The sequence below is a fragment of the Pecten maximus genome, chromosome 15, assembly GCF_902652985.1.
Source record: "Pecten maximus chromosome 15, xPecMax1.1, whole genome shotgun sequence".
In the NCBI taxonomy this organism is placed as follows: Eukaryota; Metazoa; Mollusca; class Bivalvia; order Pectinida; family Pectinidae; genus Pecten; species Pecten maximus.
This window is the reverse complement of record NC_047029.1, coordinates 19,276,316-19,300,082: the sequence shown is the minus strand read 5'-3', so window position 1 is coordinate 19,300,082 and position 23,767 is coordinate 19,276,316. Positions and strand designations below refer to the sequence as shown.

The 23,767-nt window shown below is 34.7% G+C and overlaps 2 protein-coding genes across 2 annotated transcripts; both read right to left on the bottom strand.

Moving 5' to 3' along the window:
* Positions 1 to 3,997: 3,997 nt before the first annotated feature.
* LOC117344140 (kunitz-type serine protease inhibitor bungaruskunin-like) lies at positions 3,998 to 5,453 on the bottom strand. The gene is made up of 3 exons (XM_033906788.1): positions 5,420 to 5,453; positions 4,964 to 5,045; positions 3,998 to 4,588 (listed from the first exon to the last, which is right to left on the bottom strand). The coding sequence occupies exons 2-3, from the start codon at positions 5,034 to 5,036 to the stop codon at positions 4,422 to 4,424; spliced, it is 240 nt and encodes a 79-aa protein (XP_033762679.1). The 5' UTR covers positions 5,037 to 5,045; positions 5,420 to 5,453; the 3' UTR covers positions 3,998 to 4,421.
* A 7,123-nt stretch (positions 5,454 to 12,576) lies between these two features.
* On the bottom strand, positions 12,577 to 14,033 carry LOC117344139 (kunitz-type serine protease inhibitor bungaruskunin-like). Its single transcript, XM_033906787.1, has 3 exons — positions 13,989 to 14,033; positions 13,533 to 13,614; positions 12,577 to 13,163 (listed from the first exon to the last, which is right to left on the bottom strand). Exons 2-3 carry the CDS (start codon positions 13,603 to 13,605, stop codon positions 12,997 to 12,999), a joined length of 240 nt encoding a protein of 79 aa, XP_033762678.1. The 5' UTR covers positions 13,606 to 13,614; positions 13,989 to 14,033; the 3' UTR covers positions 12,577 to 12,996.
* Between the last annotated feature and the right edge of the window lie 9,734 nt (positions 14,034 to 23,767).

The window sequence follows — 23,767 nt, the reverse complement described above, 5'->3', positions numbered from 1 at the left end:
CGGAGGGTGGGGATGTAAATCTGTGTTACATGTAATACGGAGGGTGGGGATGTTAATCTGTGTTACATGTAATACGGAGGGTGGGGATATAAATCTGTGTTACATGTAATACGGAGGGTGGGGATGTAAATCTGTGTAACATGTAGTACGGAGGGTGGGGATGTAAATCTGTTTTATTATGGCCACGGAGAGAACAGATTTTCGTTTTGGGTTCAATATGTTATCTCCCATATTATCCTGAGTAAAATAAAAGATATCCGAAGGAATTCGCCAATCGATCAACGCCGTCCTGTTAACAAAATGACAATCAATTTTCACGGATGTTTATTTATTTATTTTTTTGTTTTTGTTCTTTTTGTTTTTTTTGTTTTTGTTTGTTTTTGTTTTTAATATTTTTCATTTCTTTCCGAATGAACTTAAACAAAATAATGCGGTATAGACCAAGTGCACGTTCTATTTATATCTCAGTTAAGACATCATTTCTCTAACGACTGGAGACTTTTTAGCAAGAAATATAAGAGAGACCATGATTCATCTGACCAAATTAATTTGAATAGTCCATGAAACATTTGTAAGGGTCCACTGAATCTTACTGTCTACTGACCAGTAAACTATCAACTATCAACTATATCGTAATGTCGGGTCAACAATACAAGGGGACAATGGAACAAAATTTATCAAACATAGTTTTCAAATCAGGAACGTTATAATGTCTCAAACCTCTCTAAAATACAAATTTAGTCAGTAAATGTTTCACAAATATTCAGTACACGAGTAGGTCAAACAATTAGTCATTAAGATAATTATAAGTATATCACACAATAAGCCAATTTAGATAAATGTTATACAATTAGTCAGCGTAGATCAATGTTATACAATTAGTCAGTGTAGATACAACTGTATATGTTAAACAATGAGTTAGTATAGATAAATGTAACACAAACAGTCAGTGTATATATATGTTATACAATAAGTCAGTGTAGATAAATGTTATACAATTAGTCAATGTAGATATATGTTATACAATTAGTCAATGTAGATATATGTTATACAATTAGTCAGTATAGATAAATGTTATACAATTAGTCAGTGTAGATCAATGTTATACAATTAGTCAGTGAAGATATATGTTATACAATTAGTCAGAATAGATAAATGTTATACAAAGAGCCAAAATAGGTATTTGTTATACAATCAGTCAACATAGATATATGTTATACAATTAGTCAGTATAGATACATGTTACACAATGAGCCAACATAGGTATTTGTTATACAATCAGTCAGTGTAGATAAATATTATACAATTAGTCAGTGTAGATAAATGTTATACAATTAGTCAATGTAGATAAATGTTATACAATTAGCCAGTATAGATAAATGTTGTACAATTAGTCAGTGTAGATAAATTTTATACAATTAGTCAGTATAGATAAATGTTACACGATCAGTCAGTGTAGATAAATGTTATACAATTAGTCAGTGTAGATAAATGTTATACAATTAGTCATTGTAGATAAATGTTATACAATTAGTCAGAGCAGATAAATGTTATACAATTAGTCAGTGTAGATAAATGTTATACAATTAGTCAGTGTAGATAAATGTTATACAATTAGTCAATGTAGATAAATGTTATACAATTAGCCAGTATAGATAAATGTTGTACAATTAGTCAGAGCAGATAAATGTTACACAATTAGTCAATGTAAATAAATGTTATACAGTTAGTCAATGTAAATAAATGTTATACAATTAGTCAGTGTAGATAATTTGTTATACAATTAGTCAGTGTAGATAAATGTTATACAATTAGTCAATGTAAATAAATGTTATACAATTAGTCAGTGTAGACAAATGTTATACAATTAGTCAGTGTAGATAAATGTTGTACAATTAGTCAATGTACAATAATGTAAATAAATGTTATACAGTTAGTCAATGTAAATAAATGTTATACAATTAGTCAGTGTAGATAAATGTTATACAATTAGTCGGTATTACGTTGATCACACTAGTTTGTACATGGTACATTTTGTCAGTAGAAGTGTATGTTACACAATCAGTCAGTGTATGCGTCAGTTAGAAAATGTTACATTTAGTCAGTATCTTGTAAGTTACACAATTAGTCTCTATGGGTTACACAATAAGTCAGTAAATGTGCATTATTAGCCAATATATTTCATACAATTAGTATGTGTTACATTTAGTCAGTATAGGTGTAGGTCTCATATTAAGTCTATAGTTAGCTATTGTCGTCTGCTCAGTCGAGGGCTATCAAGCCCAGTTATCTGCACACAGCTGATAAGGTAACAAAACAAATGGTATGTTTAGCAGTACAGGAGCTAAACAGGCAGGATTGGATTAGAGTTATATAACAACAAATCGTCATTGGTTTGTATTGTTTAACATTTGTTATAACGAAAGCAGATACGAATTCATGTATATTATATAGAGGGCGATTTTTCTATAGACAATAGATACATTAACACCCAGCCGGACATCCGAACCGGTCACATTATACTGCAACGGGCGAACCAGTCATCCAACTCCAAATATGCTGAGCGCTTAGCATTTCTCCACCAGGGGACAGAACTCAAAGCCTTCCTTACAGGGAGGAACGCTCAACTCAAGGCCAAAAGTGAGGCATTGTCACGGAAGACATTAGGAAGAATAGATAAGATCCGAAATTTAGTCGCCTCTAACGATCATGCAATGGGGGTAACAGGTACAATTCCTACGCCCTGTTGCGTCAATATCTGATATAAAAAATGTCTGCATGGTATAGTCATTCAACCCGTTCACTTATAGTGATACATTGGAGTCTCAACCCACATCCGGCAATCCATCGGATTGAATATCCCCGTCTCATTCCAATGGAATCTAACCCCGCTCTCTCAACCTAACGGGAGGCAGTCCCGCTCTCTCTCTACCAAAGGGGATGCTATCCGCTGTCTCAACCCAGAGGGGGTACAGTCCCGCTGTCCCACCCCAAATGGATGCGGTCCCGCAGTCCCGCACCAGGGGGATGAAATCCGCTTTCTCACTCCAATGAGATGCAGTTTCGCTGTCTCACCTCAATGAGATACAGTCCCGCTGTCTCACCTCAATGAGATACAGTCCCGCTGTCTCACCTCAATGAGATGCAGTCCCGCTGGCTCACTCCAATGAGATGCAGGCCCGCTGTCTCACTTCAATGAGATGCAGTCCCGCTGTCTCACTCAAATGAGATGCAGTCCCGCTGTCTCACCTCAATGAGATGCAGTCCCGCTCTCTCACTCCAATGAGATGCAGGCCCGCTGTCTCACTTCAATGAGATGCAGTCCCGCTGGCTCACTCCAATGAGATGCAGGCCCGCTGTCTCACTTCAATGAGATGCAGTCCCGCTGTCTCACTCAAATGAGATGCAGTCCCGCTGTCTCACTCAAATGAGATGCAGTCCCACTGTCTCACCTCAATGAAATATAGTCCCGCTGTCTCACCTCAATGAGATACAGTCCCACTGTCTCACCTCAATGAGATGCATTCCCACCGTCTCACCTCAATGAGATGCAGTCCCACCGTCTCCCCTCAACGAGATGCAGTCCCACCGTCTCACCTCAATGAGATATAGTCCCGCTGTCTCACCTCAATGAGATACAGTCCCAAGGTCTCACCTCAATGCGATGCAGTCCCGCTGTCTCACTCCAATGAGATGCAGGCTGTCTCACCTCAATGAGATACAGTCCCACTGTCTCACCTCAATGAGATGCAGTCCCGCTGTCTCACTCCAATGAGATGCAGGCCCGCTGTCTCACCTCAATGAGATACAGTCCCACTGTCTCACCTCAATGAGATGCAGTCCCGCTGTCTCACTCCAATGAGATGCAGCCCCACCGTCTCACCTCAATGAGATGCAGGCCCCCTATCTCACCATAGAGGGATGAAATATTTTATTCTCATTAAGATGTCGTAAAAACACTCAATTCAGCTTGAAAATAAAACAACTCAATTTCAAATGTATATTGCCCGATATAACTTTAATGAATTAATTCAACAAAGTAGTAAAGTAACATAGTCATCATTTTAGGTAGCTATGCAGTATGTATATATGTCAACAAAATACACAAGCAAACCAAATCAGGATGAGTAGATAATACAGATCAGGGTAGAGACTATGACACAGCACTGAATCACATCTCAGGAACGGACTGATTTGTCTCTGATTATTGAAAATGTTTAATAAAACAAGAGTACGAAGGATGCCATAGTTCGTATATTAAGCGATCTAATGACAAAACTTAGTTTTGAAACTAAATTTGCAAAAAATTGCCCAATTTTAGAACAGAAACATCGATCTACCACAATATTTAGCACCAACATCAGTTGTGATATCTACATCACACGAGTCTTCATCCCATTGTAGTCTGGCTGCTTCCTCATCTAAGCGCACTCTTTATGACAGTCGTGGTGAGACTTGAACCTGTTTTTGTTACCGCCACATCCACGATAATTGAACGATTTGCATGACTTTGTTTTCATATCAAAGTAGACGCGTTCACGAGCACTGTGCTGGCAATGATGTCCGTGGTCAACATCAAGTTTACAGTCTGAAATTAAAAACAAAACACATATTTTACAATATGCATAATCTATATTTTAATTAGACTAAAGTAGCTGCTTGATATCACTAAAGTAACTCATCTCTCTTGGTTTATCTCGGTTAGAGTACAAAAATCCTAATCGTCCTCTTATGGGCGGAATATGAACATTACCGAAACGTCAGGTGATAAAGGAAACATTAATTATGGAGTAGCGAAATCCAATATCTGTGACACACCTAATAGGTACAAATAACAACTTCTGGTCTTACATGTTTGTTTGTTTAACTGTGGACAACGTGTTGAAATAGATATCTTACAGTGTAGTCAATAACACTAATGATACAAGTAGGTTTAACATTGTGTAATAATACATGTACGTACGGGCTGGACGTTTCGCGGCCGACAGGTCCACGATCACAAGCACCATTATTGCAACAATCAAAGCTGTCCTCATCTTGAAAATCTAAAAAAGTAATAATCAAACATACAACTCAGCTTTTCCTTATATATATAAAGTAAGTAGCTATTGATATTCTGTAGTTTTCAATAAATTTTTAAAAATAATAAGGAATATTCACAAATTATTAAAAAAACAACATTTCCAATCTCCAAAAAGTCGAGGGGAATTTATAAATTAATGAAACAACAGAGATAAAAAAAACTAAAGCTTTACAGATTTTAAAATATGTATTATATATATTCTAGAATAACTTATCCGCAAGATGACCGATTAATTCCAAAATTAACGATATTTATACAAACAAAATAAAATGAAAATAATAAAAGCAAAAAATGCCCTATCAACTGGTAAGCATGTCTAAAATGTTTAGAACTCACCTGAAATGTAATGATTCCAAGCACGAAATCTTGTATGAATTGAGGTGTTTGAAATTGGGTTTATATAGTATGTGTATGACGGAAAATTAATTTGGAAAAGCCTCCGGCCTCATATTCATCACTCTAAGCATCATACTCCAAAGTTCGCAAGGTAATGATGACCAATTAGATAAACAGTACAACGACAACAAGCAGGCTTTAAAGTTTTAAAATCTGCTGAAGCAAAATATATGGAATGGATAGTATATCTGAAAATGACATCAACACATCCCTATATGAATTTATCATCATTTGCATATGACCCATATACCATTCCTCTGACGTTAAATACAAACATCTTAGGTGAACAGTAGACTTTCTGTGAAAGGCAAGCTTACGATGCGTTTTAGCCTTGAATAGATGAGGCGACATTGACCAACTTTTTCTTCGAGGCTGTTGTTATTCAAACACAGTTCAAGGACTTTCATTGCCAATGGGTGCCGTTGATATGTTCAATTTGTGGACGGAATAGCCATTGACGATGATACAATTTGGCGTACATTAATGATTGATATATCATCAGGATTAATGAAAATTCTTAGAAATAACCACTAAGAATGGTACAAAAATCTGACATTCACATGTTATGTGGTAATAGCTTTATCCATTTTCCTTTTCTTTTGACGTGATAACAAATCTCAAATTAACATAGCATTTTCTGTAAAAGTAAGTTTACAATGTTATATAGCCGTGGGTAGATATTGTAACATTGACCTGGTATAATGGAGGTTACTACGCACTCCCAGTTCAAGGACGACCAACATGTCACCACGTGCAGCTGTTCTGGTCACTTTGTGCACGGAATAGCCATTAGCGATAGTTTGTCAAATGGATGTAATTTATGAACGGATGCTGGTATTATGCTGTTTAATGACATTACCTCAATTATAATTATATTTCCAACATGTTTGGATCTTAGAGTTATTGTTTACAACTGGCATGTTATAATTATCTATCAAACATGTTTTCATTTCACACAAAACTAAACCATTTATGATACAAATTAAATTATCTTAAATTATGTTAAATATAGAACAGACATGCAAAGCAATGACGGCAAGTATTACAACTTGAAATGTAGAATTATGTTTCTACGATAATATACAGATAGTTGCTGATTTGAATATTATATCGACTTCCGTAAATTGGCGAATTAGCAATTCCTCATATAAGATAAATCACAACAATACAATACAGAAATTCGAATAGTAAAATTGTATGTGACATGAGTCAATCACCTTCTTTAAAACATAGTAAGACTACATTGGATATCGACACTGCCTCTTACATTTTCATTATCTTTAATATCACCACTGTTTTAGTGTACTGACAGTATATGAACAAGAGACCAAAAAGGCCGGTATCGATCACCTTGATTTACATTATCTGTGTTTTACCATGGTTTTAGTGTACTGAAAGTAAATGAACAGGGGACCTAGAGGGCCTGTATCGCTCACATTGATTAACATTATCAGTAATATCACCATTGTTTTAGTCTACAGAGAGTATACGACGAAATAGCCTGTATCGATCACCCTGATTTACATTATCTGTGTTTTACCATGGTTGTAACGTGCTGAAAGTAAATGAACAGGCAGCCCAGAGGGCCTGTATCGCTCATTTTGATGAACATTATATGTAATATCATCATGGTTTTAGTGTTCTGACAGTATATGAAAAAGAGGCCCAGAGCACATGTATTGTTCACCTTGATTTACATTATCTGTAATAGTGTACTGAAAGTATATGAACAAGAGGCACATATGGCGTGTATAGCTCACTTTGATGATTGATTGATTTGATTTTTATGTTTGTAGGTCTAATAGAAGTTATTCATGAAACTACTTTGGACACGAAAATATTCGTAACTATGCGTTCCATTTAGACCAGTATTCTTTCTATTGTATTTAGTGGTTAAGTCGTCTAGTATAAGCGGTTAAGTAAGTTTATTTCAAAGCCGCATACTCCCAAATAACCTAAAATTCTAGTTGCACACATGTAATATTTACATTTGCGTGGCATTGTCACTATATGCTCTCGTTTAAATAGCATGCATCACGCGACACAGTTCTAGGCGTATTAATACAACAGCGACCGGAAGTACAATGTATCCCATGTAAAAATCAAATCATTGCTTAAATAAATTTCAGAGAGGAATCATTTTGCCTTCATTAATTATTATGGAAACATGCCACGTGCGCATTACATTGATAATAAAATATTAAACATAAGTGAAGTGTTCATTAAATTTCCATGCATTATGAAAGCCTTTCCATCTATTTGCTAAATTTTGATGACTGACGGTAAGGCAGGAATTAAGAATTCTAGAGTTTATCTTTTAGTGAAAATCATGCTAAAAAGTAAAGGGGAATATGAATATAAGCGTTGAATTATTTTTGTATGGTATTTAGGATTGATTAGAACGCCAGAGCTTTTCAAGCAAGCAAATCATAGATATACTATCGCGCATTATGGTGTTTGCATGCTAAGCTCCGTAGATCAAATATATCCTAAATATCATAAAACAACAGTTCAATGCTTAATTAATGGCAATCGGAGATGCTCATTCACGCTCTACTAACATTAAAATGGCCATTGGTATGGACGCTGGACCGGGGGAATCCTTGCGACATCGTTCCGTGTATAGAATAACTCGCCGCATTTATTTTGATCGCGTGATTTGTCACGGAGCCGAGACTGAGGCTACAACAACGTACACTGTTGAAATATCGATTAAACGTGAACTTGACTTAATAATGCTTTCATCTGAATATATTAGCAAAGTACTCTCGTAAAAACAAACATACAACTAAATACTTAATTAAAAAATATATCAATTTGCAAACAACACAACATCGATAAAATTCAGATCGGCGAAATTGACATTGTTCGAGGAATACGGGAAAAGCGAACCATCAATTCATTGACGTCAGGCAAAATCGGAATTCAAGTCCATTCCTTTTTATTCTCATGCTAAGTTCTAAAGAGTCAATTCTTTTCCCAAGGAAATGCTGGGTTTTGCTGATTCCAGTCTCTTTAATGTTTTCTTTTTTGTAGAATCTGCATTTTGGCAAGTCCGTCGGACCCAGTTATTATTTTTGGAAACTTTTTTGTTAATTGTTAATTTAATCTGCATAGATTATTTCATGATAGATGCCGTCGAGGAATCAGAGAAATGGTTTCCATAAAAATCTACATCCTAAACCATCTATATTTTATCAATATTGATCCTGAATCACACATAAATATTAACTATTTTGATTGGCAGCTTGCATTTGTAAACGTGTTTTGCTATTCTAGTTATAAATGAAAACAAATACAAATGTTTAATTATGACAATTAATGACAAAGGGCCTAATAATAACAATAATACAATTGCACCAATGAAGACACCAATAATGTTTAATCGGTAGAACTATCCGCAAATAATCTGCGGCTCTTTAGTAACCTATATTTCTTTAATTTGAGACCAGTAATGCGTAAACAAAGAAACATGACGTGTTGATAGTATCGAATAATATTTTCTAATCAAGTAAGATAGAATTACTGTCTAATATGTAAACTACAAATCCGTATACGTGGGTATTACAGCCATATGGTTGTCGTATGAATGGCCGAAGGTCTGCTTCTATTGCCGAGGTTAGAAGCATTAGTCCAGACAGTATTGAAGAGATGTGATCCCACAACGGTCTGATATACAAGAATATTGTTAATATTGGCTATTTTTTTCACTATTGAAGTGTTCTACGAAATTGGAGTGATTTATTTGGTAAGCGATGCAAAGATCATTGTTATCGCGTCATTGTTCATGGCGGTGTTATGTTGAATAGCGATATAAAGGTCAATGTTCGTCATTGTTCATAGCGGTGTGATGTTGATTAGCGATATAAAGGTCAATGCTCGTCATTGTTCATAGCGGTGTGATGTTTGTAAGCTTTGTTGGAGTGTGATGTCATTAAGTTTAAGTGTGATCAATGGTTTAGTATCTACATCCAATAAACTCTTACCATAATATACTATTATTTAAAACCATTTCTTCTTTGTAATAGATAATCATATAATTTTAACGCAGTGTTTCGTAAAATATTAATTTCTTAATCTGTAGTTCATGGTCAGTTGTATGCCATGGATGAATCCAAGGAACGGTTTCTATACAAATTTACACCCTACATGTACATTATCTACATTTTATCAAGCCAGAATCACATATACATGTATTATCTGTTTGGATTAGGATTTTGCATTTGTAAATGTGGTTTGCTAGTCTAGTTATATATGACTGCAACGAATACAAAAACAGATAATATATCGAGGAAATGATTGGTAAAACTATTCGCAAATAATTAAAACTGTTTAGCATGGCTTGCTGATAGTATCAAATAACATTTTCTAATTAAGTATGTTATAATTACTGCCTCATATCGGCATGATTAATCGGTATAGATTTTATAGCGATATGTTTATCGCATGAATGGTCAAAGGGGTGATCCTCATGTCGATGGTAAAGCAAGTACTGAAGAAATGTGAACCTACAATGGTTTGATGTTCAAGTACAATGTTAATGTTGGCCATTTTTGATCGTCATTTAAGTGTGCTAAAAATATTATGTTATTTATTTAGTAATGAGTTTTTTTATTTATCTTTTCAATTTAAATTGAATAGAACATTTTGTGTGTTGGTACTAACTATAACATTTAGTTCGTGAGGTTTACCGTATAACATGCATGGCACGTTTTAACTAATTTCAATCGCTACACGGTTCAGAGTATACTTACCGTGATTTTGAAATCCGATATGATGATTATAAGATATATTGGACTATGGGTCTTTTGCACCCCTCATCCAAATTTTTACATTTTTTTCGACCATTGTTATGTTTTGTTCACCTCCTAAGTATCAATTTATTAGGCAATTAGCATTAATGACGAATCCGAGAAGGACGAAACAACTTAAGTTTATTTTGGCTCTACTGAGTTTAACTCTCTAGTGTAACTAACTCTCACATGTATCTAACTCTCTACTGTATCTAATTCTCTACTGTATCAAACTCTCTTTCTGCTTTGAAAGGTGCTACTATATGGTGTGATTTTTGTACAATCTGCCTTTTATATTGGTGTCAGTTTATACATTTTAAGGAGAGTTAACATTCTGTAGGCTAATGGAAATATCATATAAGTCAACAAATTAAATCAAATAATTAGCCTTAAAAAATTCGTCATATAGACGAGGGCAACATTTGGTGACAACACAATTTACTTTATTTTGTGTGTTGTTGATTATATAAATGCTAGCATTCGAAATCTCTCCAGGCCGAAAGTAACTGGCGGCCATTGTTTTGACCAGCAATAGGGCTGTATTCCCTACTCTGACCGAATCACTGTAAATTGTAGTATACAGTCTCATGAATACAATTTGGTTTACTAACGGCATATCGGCAAATGCAACACAGAATGTAAATGTATGTTAAACAATAAGTCAGAATAGATTTTGTTATACAATTAGTCAGAATAGATATATGTTATACAATTAGTCAGTATAGATAAATGTTATACAATAAGTCAGAATAGATAGTGTTATACAATTAGTCAGAATAGATTTTTTTATACAATTAGTCATTATGGATATATTCTACACAGTTATTCAGTATAGATACATGTTATACATTTAGTCAGAATATATATATGATATACAGTTAGTCAGTGTAGATATATGTTATACATTAAAGTCAGTATATATTACACATTTGGTCAGTAAAGATAACACAATTGGTCAGTATAGATAACACGATTGGTCAATATAGATTACACTGTTAGCATAGATTACACAATTAATCAGTCAGTATATGTTACATTTAGTCAGTATAGGTGTAGGTCACATAATTAGTCAGTACCTGGACTACTAGGAATGGAAGGAATAAGCACATAGATGGTTGAAGTTTCATAATATTAAATAATAATGACTGCGAAATCATTCAGAAAACAAATTATTCGGATGGAATTTTTTTTTCTTTCTCTCCCTTCCCGCCTCTCCTAATTAGCAATTGTCGTCTGCTCAGTCAATGGCTATCAGGCCCAGCGACATGCACACACTGATAAGTTAACAACACAAATGGTATATTTAGCAGTACAGAAGATACACAGGCAAGAATGAATTACAATTATTTACCAACAAATCGTCATAGGTTTGTATTGTTTAAGCTTTTGTTATAACATCGTCATTGATTTGAATTGTTTCAAGCATTTGTTATAACGAAAGCAGATACGAATTAATGTATAATATATAGAGGGAAATGTTATATAAACAATAGATACATAAATGCCTTAATGACAAAACTTGATTGTGTCAGGGCGACAATTTAATCGTCTTTGTCAGCATTTTCCTGTATTAGTGTTACGTCAATTGGTTTGGTTTGGTTTGGTTTTATTTGTTTAACGACCTATCAACAGCTAAGGTAATCTAAGGACGGCCTCCCGTGCGTGCGAAATGCATACGCGTGGTGAATACGTATGTGTGTTTTTAGAGGCTGCGGTATGCTTGTGTTATGTCTCCTTATGATAGGCCGGAACTTTTTTCCCGATTTATATAGTGTTACCTCACTGAAACATACTGCCGAAGACATCCGGCAGGACACCCCACCTGGCCACATTATACTGAAAACGGGCTAACCAATCGTCCCACTCCAAATATGCTGAGCGCTTAGCAGGAGTAGAAACTACCATTTTTAAAGACTCTGATATGTCTCGACCAGGGGACAGGACCCAAAGCCTTCCTCACAGGGGCGAAGGCTCAACTAAACGCCAAAAGTGAGACATTGCCACGGAAGACATTAGGAAGAAGAAAGCTGCTGAGAATGAAGAGAAAAGATAAGATCCCAAATTTAGTCGCCTCTTACGTTCATGCAATGGGGGTAGCAGGTTTATTACGCCCTGTTGCGTCAATATCTGATATAAAAAAAAAGGTCTGCATAGTATAGTCATTCAACCCGTTCCCTTTATATTGATACATTGGAATCTCAACCAGCATTCAAAGATTTTGTTATTCTCAGTAAGTTGTGGATTACGTGTTCTTCTCCTATGTTGCAGAGACACTCAATTCAGCTTGAAAATAGAACAACTCCATTTTGAATTTGTATTGCCCGATATAACTTTAATGAATTCATTTAACATATTAGTTGTTTAATAACAGTCATCATTTTAGGTACCTATGCAGTATATATAAAATAATGCCAGCAAAATAAACAAGCGAACCAAATCAGGATGAGTAGATAACATATCAGGGTAGAGCACTGAATCACATCTCAGGAACGGACTGATTTGTCTCTGATTGTTTAGTATGTTTAATAAATCAAGAGTACGAAGGATGCCATAGTTCGTATATTAGGTGATCTAATGACAAACCTCGGTTTTGAAACTAAAATTGAAATTAGCAAATTTTAGAACAGACACATCGATCAACCACGATCAATTTAGCATCAGTATCAGTTGTGATGTCTACATCACACGAGTCTTCATCGCATTGTAGTCTGGCTGCTTCCTCATCTAAGCGCACTCTTTATGACAGTCGTGGTGAGACTTGAACCTGTTTTTGTTACCGCCACATCCACGATAATTGAACGATTTACATGACTTCGTTTTCATATCAAAGTAGACGCGTTCACGAGCACTGTGCTGGCAATGATGTCCGTGGTCAACATCAAGTTTACAGTCTGAAATTAAAAACAAAACACATATTTTACAATATGCATAATCTATATTTTCATTAGACTAAAGTAGCTGCTTGATATCACTGAAGTAATTCGTCTCCTTGGTTTATCTTAGTTAAAGTACAAAAATCTTAACCGTCCTCTTATGGGCGGAATATGAACATTACCGAAACGTCAGGCGATTTTAAAGGAAACATTAATTATGGATTATCGAAATCCGATATCTGTGACACACCTAATAGGTAAAAATAACAACTTCTGGTCTTATATGTTTGTTTTTTAACTGTGACAACGTGTTGAAATAGATAACTTACAGTATAGACAATAACACTAATGATACAAGTAGGTTTAACATTGTGTAATAATACGTACGGGCTGGACGTTTCGCGGCCGACAGGTCCACGATCACCAGCACCATTATTGCAACAATCAAAGCTGTCCTCATCTTGAAAATCTAAAAAAGTAATAATCGAACATACAACTCAGCTTTTTCTGATATATAGATTACGTAGATTTGATAATCTATAGTTTACAATAAATTTTTAAAAAATAATGAGGAATTATCACAAATTAATAATAATAAAAACATTTCCAATCTCCAAAAAGTCGAGGGGAATTTATAAATTAATGAAACAACAGAGATAAAAAAACCTAAAGCTTTACAGATTTTTAAAATATGTATTATATATATTATAGAATAACTTATCCGCAAGATGACCGATTAATTCCAAAATTAACGATATTTATACAAACAAAATAAAATGAAAATAATAAAAGCAAAAAATGCCCTATCAACTGGTAAGCATGTCTAAAATGTGTAGAACTCACCTGAAATGTAATGATTCCAAGCACGAAATCTTGTATGAATTGAGGTGTTTGAAATTGGGTTTATATAGTATGTGTATGACGGAAAAGTAATTTGGAAAAGCCTCCGGCCTCATATCCATCACTCTAAGCATCATACTCCAAAGTTCGCAAGGTAATGATGACCAATTAGATAAACAGTACAACGACAACAAGCAGGCTTTAAAGTTTTAAAATCTGCTGAAGCAAAATATATGGAATGGATAGTATATCTGAAAATGATATCAACACATCTCTATATGAATTTTTCATCATTTGCATATAACCCATATACCATTCCTCTGACGTTAAATACAAACATCTTAGGTGAACAGTAGACTTTCTGTGAAAGGCAAGCTTGCGATGCGTTTTAGCCTTGAATAGATGAGGCGACATTGACCAACTTTTTCTTCGAGGCTGTTGTTATTCAAACACAGTTCAAGGACTTCCATTGCCAACGGGTGCAGTTGATATGTTAAATTTGTGGACGGAATAGTCATTGGCGATGATACAATTTGGCCTACTTTGATGATTGATATATCATCAGGATTAATGACAATTCTTAGAGATAACTATTTAGAATGATACGTATTCCAAATAAAATCTAACATTCACATGTTATGTGGTAATAACGTTAATCCTTTTTCCTTTTCGTTTCAAGTGCTAAACAATCTCAAATTAACATCGCATTTTCTGTAAAAGTAAGTTTACAATGTTATATAGCCGTGGGTAGATATTGTGACATTGACCTGTTATTATCGAGGTTACTACGCACTCCCAGTTCAAAGACTACCAACATGTCACCACGCGCAGCTGTTCTGGTCACTTTGTGGACGGAATAGCCATTAGCGATATTTTGTCAAATTTATGGACGGATGCTTGTATTATGCTGTTAATTGACATTACCTCAATTATAATTATATTTCCAACATGTTTGGATCTAAGAGTTTTTGTTTACAACTGGCATGTTATAATTATCTATCAAACACGTTTGCATTTCAAACAAAACTAAACCATTTATGATAAATTATCTTAAATTATGTTAAATATAGAACAGACATGCAAAACAATGACGGCAAGTATTACAACTTGAGATGTAGAAATATGCTTCTACGATGATACACCGATAGTTGCTGATTTGCATATTATATCGACTTCCGTAAATTGGCGAATTAGCAATTCCTCATATAAGATAAATCACACAAATACAATACAGAAATTCAAATATTGAATTTTTATTTGACATGAGTCAATCGCCTTTTTAAAACATTGTAAGACTACATTGGATATCGACACTTTTCTTATTTCCTAGTATTGCCAGTAATAAATAATAACCATATTTTAAAACATGTTTAAACGTTTAAAATAATTTGTTTTAAGTTAAATCCTTTGTTATCATTGCTATAATTATCTATTGATGCATCAGCAGTACAATCAAAAGGTTATGTTGCCTTAAAATTTAATTACGGGTCCATTACATTATTTTGAAATAATTTAAAACTAATTACTTTTAATTTTAGGATTTCCAAAGCCTTTTCGTCGATATGTGTGTAGGCCCAACCGAATAGTCGACAGGTTGGATGTACATGTCATGAACGAACTTAAACTATATAGCTTGATATTGAAGTAGATACAAGTGTAATATGAATATATCTTGATGGGGATTTCAAGGAAGTAAATATAGATTCGCTACATTGTTACACTACTTGACCTAGGATAGGTGATATCACTGTCTGGTATATAGCTTATTATGTCTCCAAACAATCGTATGAATTCGGCAAAACCTAATATTTTGCTATTGAAACATGAAAAGTGTGAGAAATGACAAAAATGGTTGATCATCCGATTATAGACGCCATCGGACACCATACACTGTATCATGCTAAAGACATCAAAAAATTACTTCGCCTCTTACGGTATCAATGATATTCTTTGACGCCCTTTTATGACACTCGAGTTTTATATTTATTCAAAGTCATTCATGAAACAACTTTGGACACGAAAATATTGATTTAAACAAATTTTTATTGTCATCAATGGTTGACAATTGGGATTGGGCACAAGTTTTAGTACATAATATAAATCAATACATAATGGACAGTAGTGAATGCAATATATATATATATAAATCAAAAACATATATAAAGGAGAGAAGGAGAAAAAGGGAAAGATGGAAGAAAAAGAAGGGGGGGGGGGGTGTTAATAGTCATTTCCTATGTACAAATACTCTTTTACATACACATACATATTAGCAGTAGCGATAAGTTGTAAATAGTTATCTGACTGGCTGGAAAACATCGATCAATACACTTTCTTAAAACTTTGTCCGTTATGCACATTCCATAAAAAAACATTACTCTGTAGATCCACTCGAAACCATTCCTTTCCTTCAGTCGTTCAACTATACCAGCCAGCAGATACATGTACAAATGATATATACTATTGACATATATACAGTATACCATATAATTAATTAATTAATTAATTAGGTAATAGCTAAGATACTGGGTAGTTAAAGGAAATGGGGTAAGGTGCCCAGAAAGTCAAAACCTGCCAGTACTGTCAATATAAAGTTGGACTGCTTTTGCAATACTAAGATTTGCATCGTTTTTTAGATCTGCATCACCTCTTAGAAGTATATCTAATGTGATATTACCAGGGTACCAATGGAGATCATTTAAAAGCATCTGTCGTATAATGTGATATTTAGGGCACGCAAAGAAGAAGTGATACGAGTCCTCGCACGCGGATCCACATACGCATCGTGCTGAAGGCAAAAGATTGGATCTGAAAAGATCGCACTTCAGAGTACTTGCTCTATTTCTCAATCTACAGTGAAGAATATTTAGCTGTCGAGTACCAAAATTTAGAAAGCATTCATCAGTTTCTGTAAAGAACGTTTTACTTAAATTTGATTTAAAGTAATTTAAAGTTGGATAATTCCTAATAGATATATCTAAATTATTCCAAAGAGAAGAAGATGAAGGAAAGAAGGAGTTTAATGTGCATTGGAGTCTATAACGTTGTTGCCGCACTTGCTGGGAATTTCTTAAGTTATAATTTGTTAAGACTCCAATATTATCCGGTAAGATATCACATAAGTATGGGGAGCTATGTTATGTTTTATGTTATAAAAGAGGGTTCATTTTCTTATCTCTCTCCTCTTGGCTAATGGAAGCCATCCAATTTCTTTATATATAAACTCCATTTTTGTGTATACTAGTAACCCTGTAATAATACGAGCCGCCTCAAGTTGTAAATTTTCAAGATTATTGGAATTGGTAACACCACAATTATCCCAAACTTCGCATGCATACTCTAAGATAGGTTTAATGTAAGTTAAATACAGTTTTTCTAATGTTTTTCGGCTTAGTAGAAATTTCAGTTTACGAAGAGTTGCTATATATTTAGAAACCTTCTTGATGATTTCGTCTATATGCTTTGACCATTTAGTATCACTACTTAAAATTACTCCTAAGTGTTTATGTTTTTCTGTTATTTCTATAACTGTGTTATTGAATGTAAAAAGTGGCTGGTAAGGAAGATTTGAAAAGGATACTAGCATGATTTCTGTCTTTTTGGGGTTGAAGGACATAAGCCAGTCATTTGACCATTTTCCAAGAGCTTTTAAATCAGTATTAACAACACGTGTAATATCATCTAAATTTTTTGATGAGTATGATAATGAAGTGTCGTCAACAAAAAGACGACATAATGATGTGAGCTTCGGTGGATATATCGTTGATATAAACGAGGAAAAATAGAGGCCCTAGGACAGATCCCTGTGGTACCCCAGCATTAATATTTTTCAAAGAAGATTTGGAATTATTTATATAAACAGACTGTTTCCTGCACGACAAATAATTAACTATCCAGGTAAGTAAGTTTCAATTTAGTCCATATTGTCTAAGTTTGTATATGAGGCCCTTATGCCAAACTCTATCAAAGGCTTTGGAGAAGTCGCAAAAAATGAATGCTATGTGTTCATAATTTTCCAACGATAACAGCATAGAGTGATACAATTCTATCAGTTGGTGCGTGCAAGAGTGTTTTGGTAAGAATCCTGATTGTAACTTGTATATGAGATTGTTTTGGTTGAAAAAATTCTAAATGTGTTTATATACTAAACGCTGAAATATTTTTCCAACACAACTTAGTAATGATATTGGCCTGTAATTAGATACACTGTGTTTATCCCCACCTTTGAATATAGGCATAACATTTGCTATTTTCCATCTTTCGGGATAGGAACAAGTTTGAAGGGACACATTAAATATGATAGATAAAGGTAGAGTAATCTCATTAATAATCAATTTCAACATTCTATGGCTTATTCCATCAGGCCCTGTTGCTTTATTTATACTTAAAGTACATAATATATCTTTCACTTCGTCGGATGTAATAACTATATCGGTAAGTATGGAGTCATTTAGTGTATCAAATGTAGGTAGGTGTTTGTCTTGGTCATCTAGTGTCGATATAGATGTAAAGTAATCGTTTAGAAGGTTGCATTTTTGTGTGTCATCAGAAATATAGTTCGATGAATGTTCACTATAAAGTAGAGATATTTCAGTGTTTTTATTCCCTTTAAGTAAAAGTTTGAGCAATTGCCAATACGTTTTAGGGTCAGAATTGGATCTATCAATGAAGTTATCAATGTTTTCATAGAATATTTCCTTGGCGCGTTTAATCATATTATTAACTTTGTTTCGTACTTTCTTGTATTTCGATATGTTACATTTTGTATGCATATTGTTGTGTTTTATCATTGTGTTTTATATTTTTATTTCGTATACGTATTTGTTTTCTAATGTTGTTGTTAAACCATGGTCGGTCGTGTTTGCGTATTTGTCGTTAACATCGGTACACGAGTCGAACTGTTCTTGTCATTGTATGTTATTAATGATAGTTTTTAGCTGATCGATATCTGTTTGATCGTAGATCCACACTTTACGTTTAACTGATTTTTCAAAATCTCTTTTCGCATCAATTATTGCAAAAACTACTTTGTGATCACTTATTGAGTTATCGACGTTAATTACATCAGAAAGGGTTGTAGTGATAGTATCACTTACTATGATGGGATCAATCAAAGTAGATGAGTTTCCAACCATTCTGGTTGGTTCCAGTATAACGTTGGTTAGGTTAAATGATGTAAGTATATTATATAATTCTCCCCAGTTTAAGTTTAAGTTTAAAAAATCTACATTGAAGTCTCCCATTAATATTATATTGTTAGTAATGTCAAATGCATTGTCTAGTGAGTGTTTCAAGCGTTGCCAAATACCATTTGAATTTGTTATATTTGGAGGTTTGTACAGATTTGCAACTATATATGTTGAGTTATTATAGTATATTTGTGCCCAAATAATTTCATCATTTGCAAATTCAAGATCGTTTCTTCGCTTTGCTATAATAGAATTTGAGAAATACACAAGAACGCCACCTCCAAACATATTTCGGTCTTTACGGAATGGCTCGTCACTAAAGCCGTGTATATGAATATCTTCGTTTGGTATTGTACAATCTAAATGACTTTCTGTAATGCAGAGGATATCAACATCGTTTGATATAGATTCAACATAATTTATCTTATTACGTAAACTTCTAATGTTTAGTTGCATTAGGTTTAAAGAGTGAAAAGTAGATATGTTTATGTTATCTGGACCAGGGTTTGGATGGATATCTCCGGACATAAGTAAACGAAGCAGAATAGGAACTGTAATATTTGTGTTAGTAGTCACTTGAAGGATCGACAAGATACAGACTAGGGTAGTTTGCTGAATATTTGTTGAGAGTATCAAGAAAAATGCTACTATTGTCGTTTTAAAATAATAGCTAACAAGAATCTTACACATTTTGTAATAAAAAGAACCTATGGAAGCCCTTCACGAATCAACATAAGTACCCATCATGGCAAATGAAAAATATTATCACAAACAGATGCGAGATGAACTTCCATTGTGTAAGGATATGTGACGGCGCATGTAGGTTTGGCTAATTGAGCACAAGACAGGATAGGTAATACAAAGGGTTGGGGGAAGGAAAGACTTCATAAAAGTACAGAGCACAGTAGGGAAAGAAAAAAAAGGGAGATAACTTTGAAGACATCAAAGTAAAGGTAGAGCACTGGATTGAAGAGTGTGGTAATTATAATGAAGTTTTCTTTATATTGAATTTGACTTAGATTTGACCAGACATTTTTACCTAAAAGTAGATAACAACCGTTAGGTAAAAAAAAACATAAGTTGGTAAGATCACATCAAAATATCGGGTACATACGTACAATTTGTATATCCATATATTTACATTTACAAATACATACATTATTACGTATACGCGCCCACCCACACATACACATATGACCATAATACGTACAAAAGCCTACACATAAATGCATACATTATACGTAAGTACATGTTCGATTAAGATAATCAGATGCTAATTTTATTTGGATTTAAAAAGACTCCCAACAATTGTGTCGTACGTGTATATATACGCATTTCATACGATATACAAGTAATCACATATATACGTGAACACATACACGCACACATGAACACATGTGTATGCATCCTAGCGCACATATAGGCGACTGCAGGTGGAATCGACGGTTATTACTGACTAACACGCTTGAATAACTGTAACATACGTGTATATATATATTCGACAATAGACTGCCTGTGTTTGGATACATACTTACGCACGCGCACATGATCACATATACGGTTTCGTAATTTCTTACTACAGATTTTTCTATGTAAAATCGATATATGTGCATGTAGGTGTGCAAAGATGCGTATATAAGAAGACTTTACATTTACAAATGTGTAGATTGCAATAAATCGACGATCACCTGCATACGTATATATACTTTCGCACACAAGAACTATTACACAAAACTCAATTTATTGCATCAGTTGATGCCAAATTCTATACGTACTACGCGAACATTACGTATACATGTAGCTTAGAAAATGTTATGGTTTACCATTTTACACTTTACATGTAAACATGTTTGCTCGTTGGTACATGAAGCGAGTATATTTGTCGAACAAATATAGTCTGCCTCTAGGTATACAACTGAGTTTTCGATTGTCACTCATAATACATGTTTAGATACATAGACGGTTATTTCACAATTGATTGCATATATGGATGTAAATGTGCACATGTGTGCCTAAATGTGCACATATGTGCACAAATGAACAAATACATGTAGGTTCACGCATGCATGTATATGTTACAACGTATGATATAACCTTTTTAATGTGATTGCTCATGTATATATGTATATATGAAACGAGTATGTTTGATTGAACAGATATAATAGGTATTAACTTATTTTTTTACGATTGATCGATGATTTGGATGGTCATATATACATGAACGATAACATCACCATGTCAATTTTTTTATTTGTTTAATAAATAAAGGATAATTATTTCAACGCGACCACCGCTGAACGCGGTGAGTGAGACTTTCATGGCTAATGCACGTTCACAGCTCCGATTTGAGGCAGTCAATGCAGGCATATGACTTTGATGAAGATTTTAGGGGAACTTTCCGTTTTTTTACAAATATACGCCCGTCCATGGTCTAGTGGGACGCGATTTTGTCGTCACGCCACAATTTTCCGAGTTCGTTTACTATTCCTTGTCTATAGGGTGTCAGACACTCGGTTATATATATCTTGCTCTCCTTATAGTGGTTCTTTAGGGCGGATTTGGATTTGAATACCTTCTGTCGATCAGTATATCGGACAAAACGGGCAATGATGGTTACTTTTTTATCACGTATCTTGCCGATGATGTGGGATCTGGATATATCACTTGTGTTGAGTGGAACATTGATTTTTTTTTACAAATGTTAAGTACTGATTGATAAGTGTCGAATTGCTTGTCCATCGGAACATTGTGAAATTTTAGTGCGCCCCTCCTTGTGTATTGTTGTTGTTCGTCAAGGTCAAACTGGAGGTTTTGGATGGTGTATTTGAGTTCAGATATTTCTGAAGCCTGTTGTTGCAGCTGGGTTTTAACGGGTGTCATGACGTCATTATGGGAATCGATAACCGATTTTATGGTGTCGTTGTCAGACAAGGCTATTTTAACGTGTTTGTCAATTTCTGGCTTCAGAGACACAAGTAACATTTCAGACACAATGTTGGCTAATTTTGGTGCTAACATCTCAGAGAAACGAGCCATAAATTCAGGTGTAAACATGGAGTGTTGATAACTTTCGGTACACGCCGAAGACATTTCTTCGTGTGAAGGAGATAATGATTGGGTGCCCTCTGGTAGAGGGGACGTGTATAAGTTGAAACGTTTGCTTTCAACATCCTCCGGAGACAGTGGACTGCTCATTGTTTTCCGTTTGGTGGGGTCCGAAATAGCTGGACTTAAAAATGAGTTTAACGTCTGTTGGGACATGTATATACACAGTACCAAATCGAAGGACCGACCGTCTATAAATAGTAACCGACACAATGGGCGAGAGCGTTTCTCACCTGTGTTACACACCTGTATGACTGTATACAATCAACAAAGTCAGTGTGTTCCAGTTAACAGTAAAAGTTCAAGCTGTATGGAGTTGAAACTTCTTCTAAACACAGAAAAGTTCGTCAACTACAATATGGTCTACTCACATTACCAGAAAACCGCTTACAAATAGCTGTACTTAGCGAAATGTTTACCACACACTGATCACCGTCTTCGCCGCTCGACCATTGTTCTCACTTCAACAGTGAAAATACGAAAATATTCGTAACTAGGCGTTACATTTAGACCAGTATTCTTTCTAATGTATTAGGTGGTTAAGTCGTCTAGTAAAAGCGGTTAAGTAAGTTTATTTTAAAGCCGCATACTCCAAAATAACCTAGAATTCTAGTTGCACACATGTAATATTTACATTTGCGTAGCATTGTCACTATATTATCTCTTTGAGAGCTATGTCGTTGATGTACGTTTAAATATCGTGCATCACGCGACACAGTTCTCATACAACAGAGATCGGAAGTATAATATATCCCATGTAAAAATCGAATCATTGGTGGCACTTATTTGTACGCCGTTTTCGCTCGTTTTCAGCCGGCAGCGGCACGGCTCACCCCGGCGCTGTCACTTGTTGGCAGCCAGACTGCGTGCGCATCGTCCCGTTTCTCGCCTCTCGGCCCGGTTAAGAGAGACCGGCATACCCGGCGACAAGATGGCGCAGAAAAGGTACAGTTCTGTTTGAGACATTTGCAAACATCACAATTCAGATATTTACGAGCAATATTAGCAACGTATGACAGTAATTGAAATGCAATATAAATAGTAAAATTATGAGTTGACAGAATGGATAAAGTCCTTAAAAGAGAATTTTTCGGCGTTCCTAGTGTTACGTTATACTGGGTACTGAAGTAACGTTTTGAATCACAGTCATTTGCTTCTATTGAGGGGGTACAGTAGATCAGAAGGATTTTGTTGTTTAAATCTAATTCAAACTGATCTCCAAATCTCAAACAAACCATGAGCAAGTGACTGCAATGACCAGCTTAGTTATATTAACATAACTAAACTGATATTCCTGTTTGTTTTAATTTTAGTGGGCCTAAATAATATGACGTAAAAGTAGATGTTGGGGGAAGGTCAATCAACGTTAGAGTTGATGCCAAATCACTAGAGGATTTACAGAAACGGGGTAACACTGCGCAGTCCTTCGATTGTTTGATTTTATCCCGTTAATAATAAGACTGAGTTATGTTTTTCTAGAGTAGTTAAAAA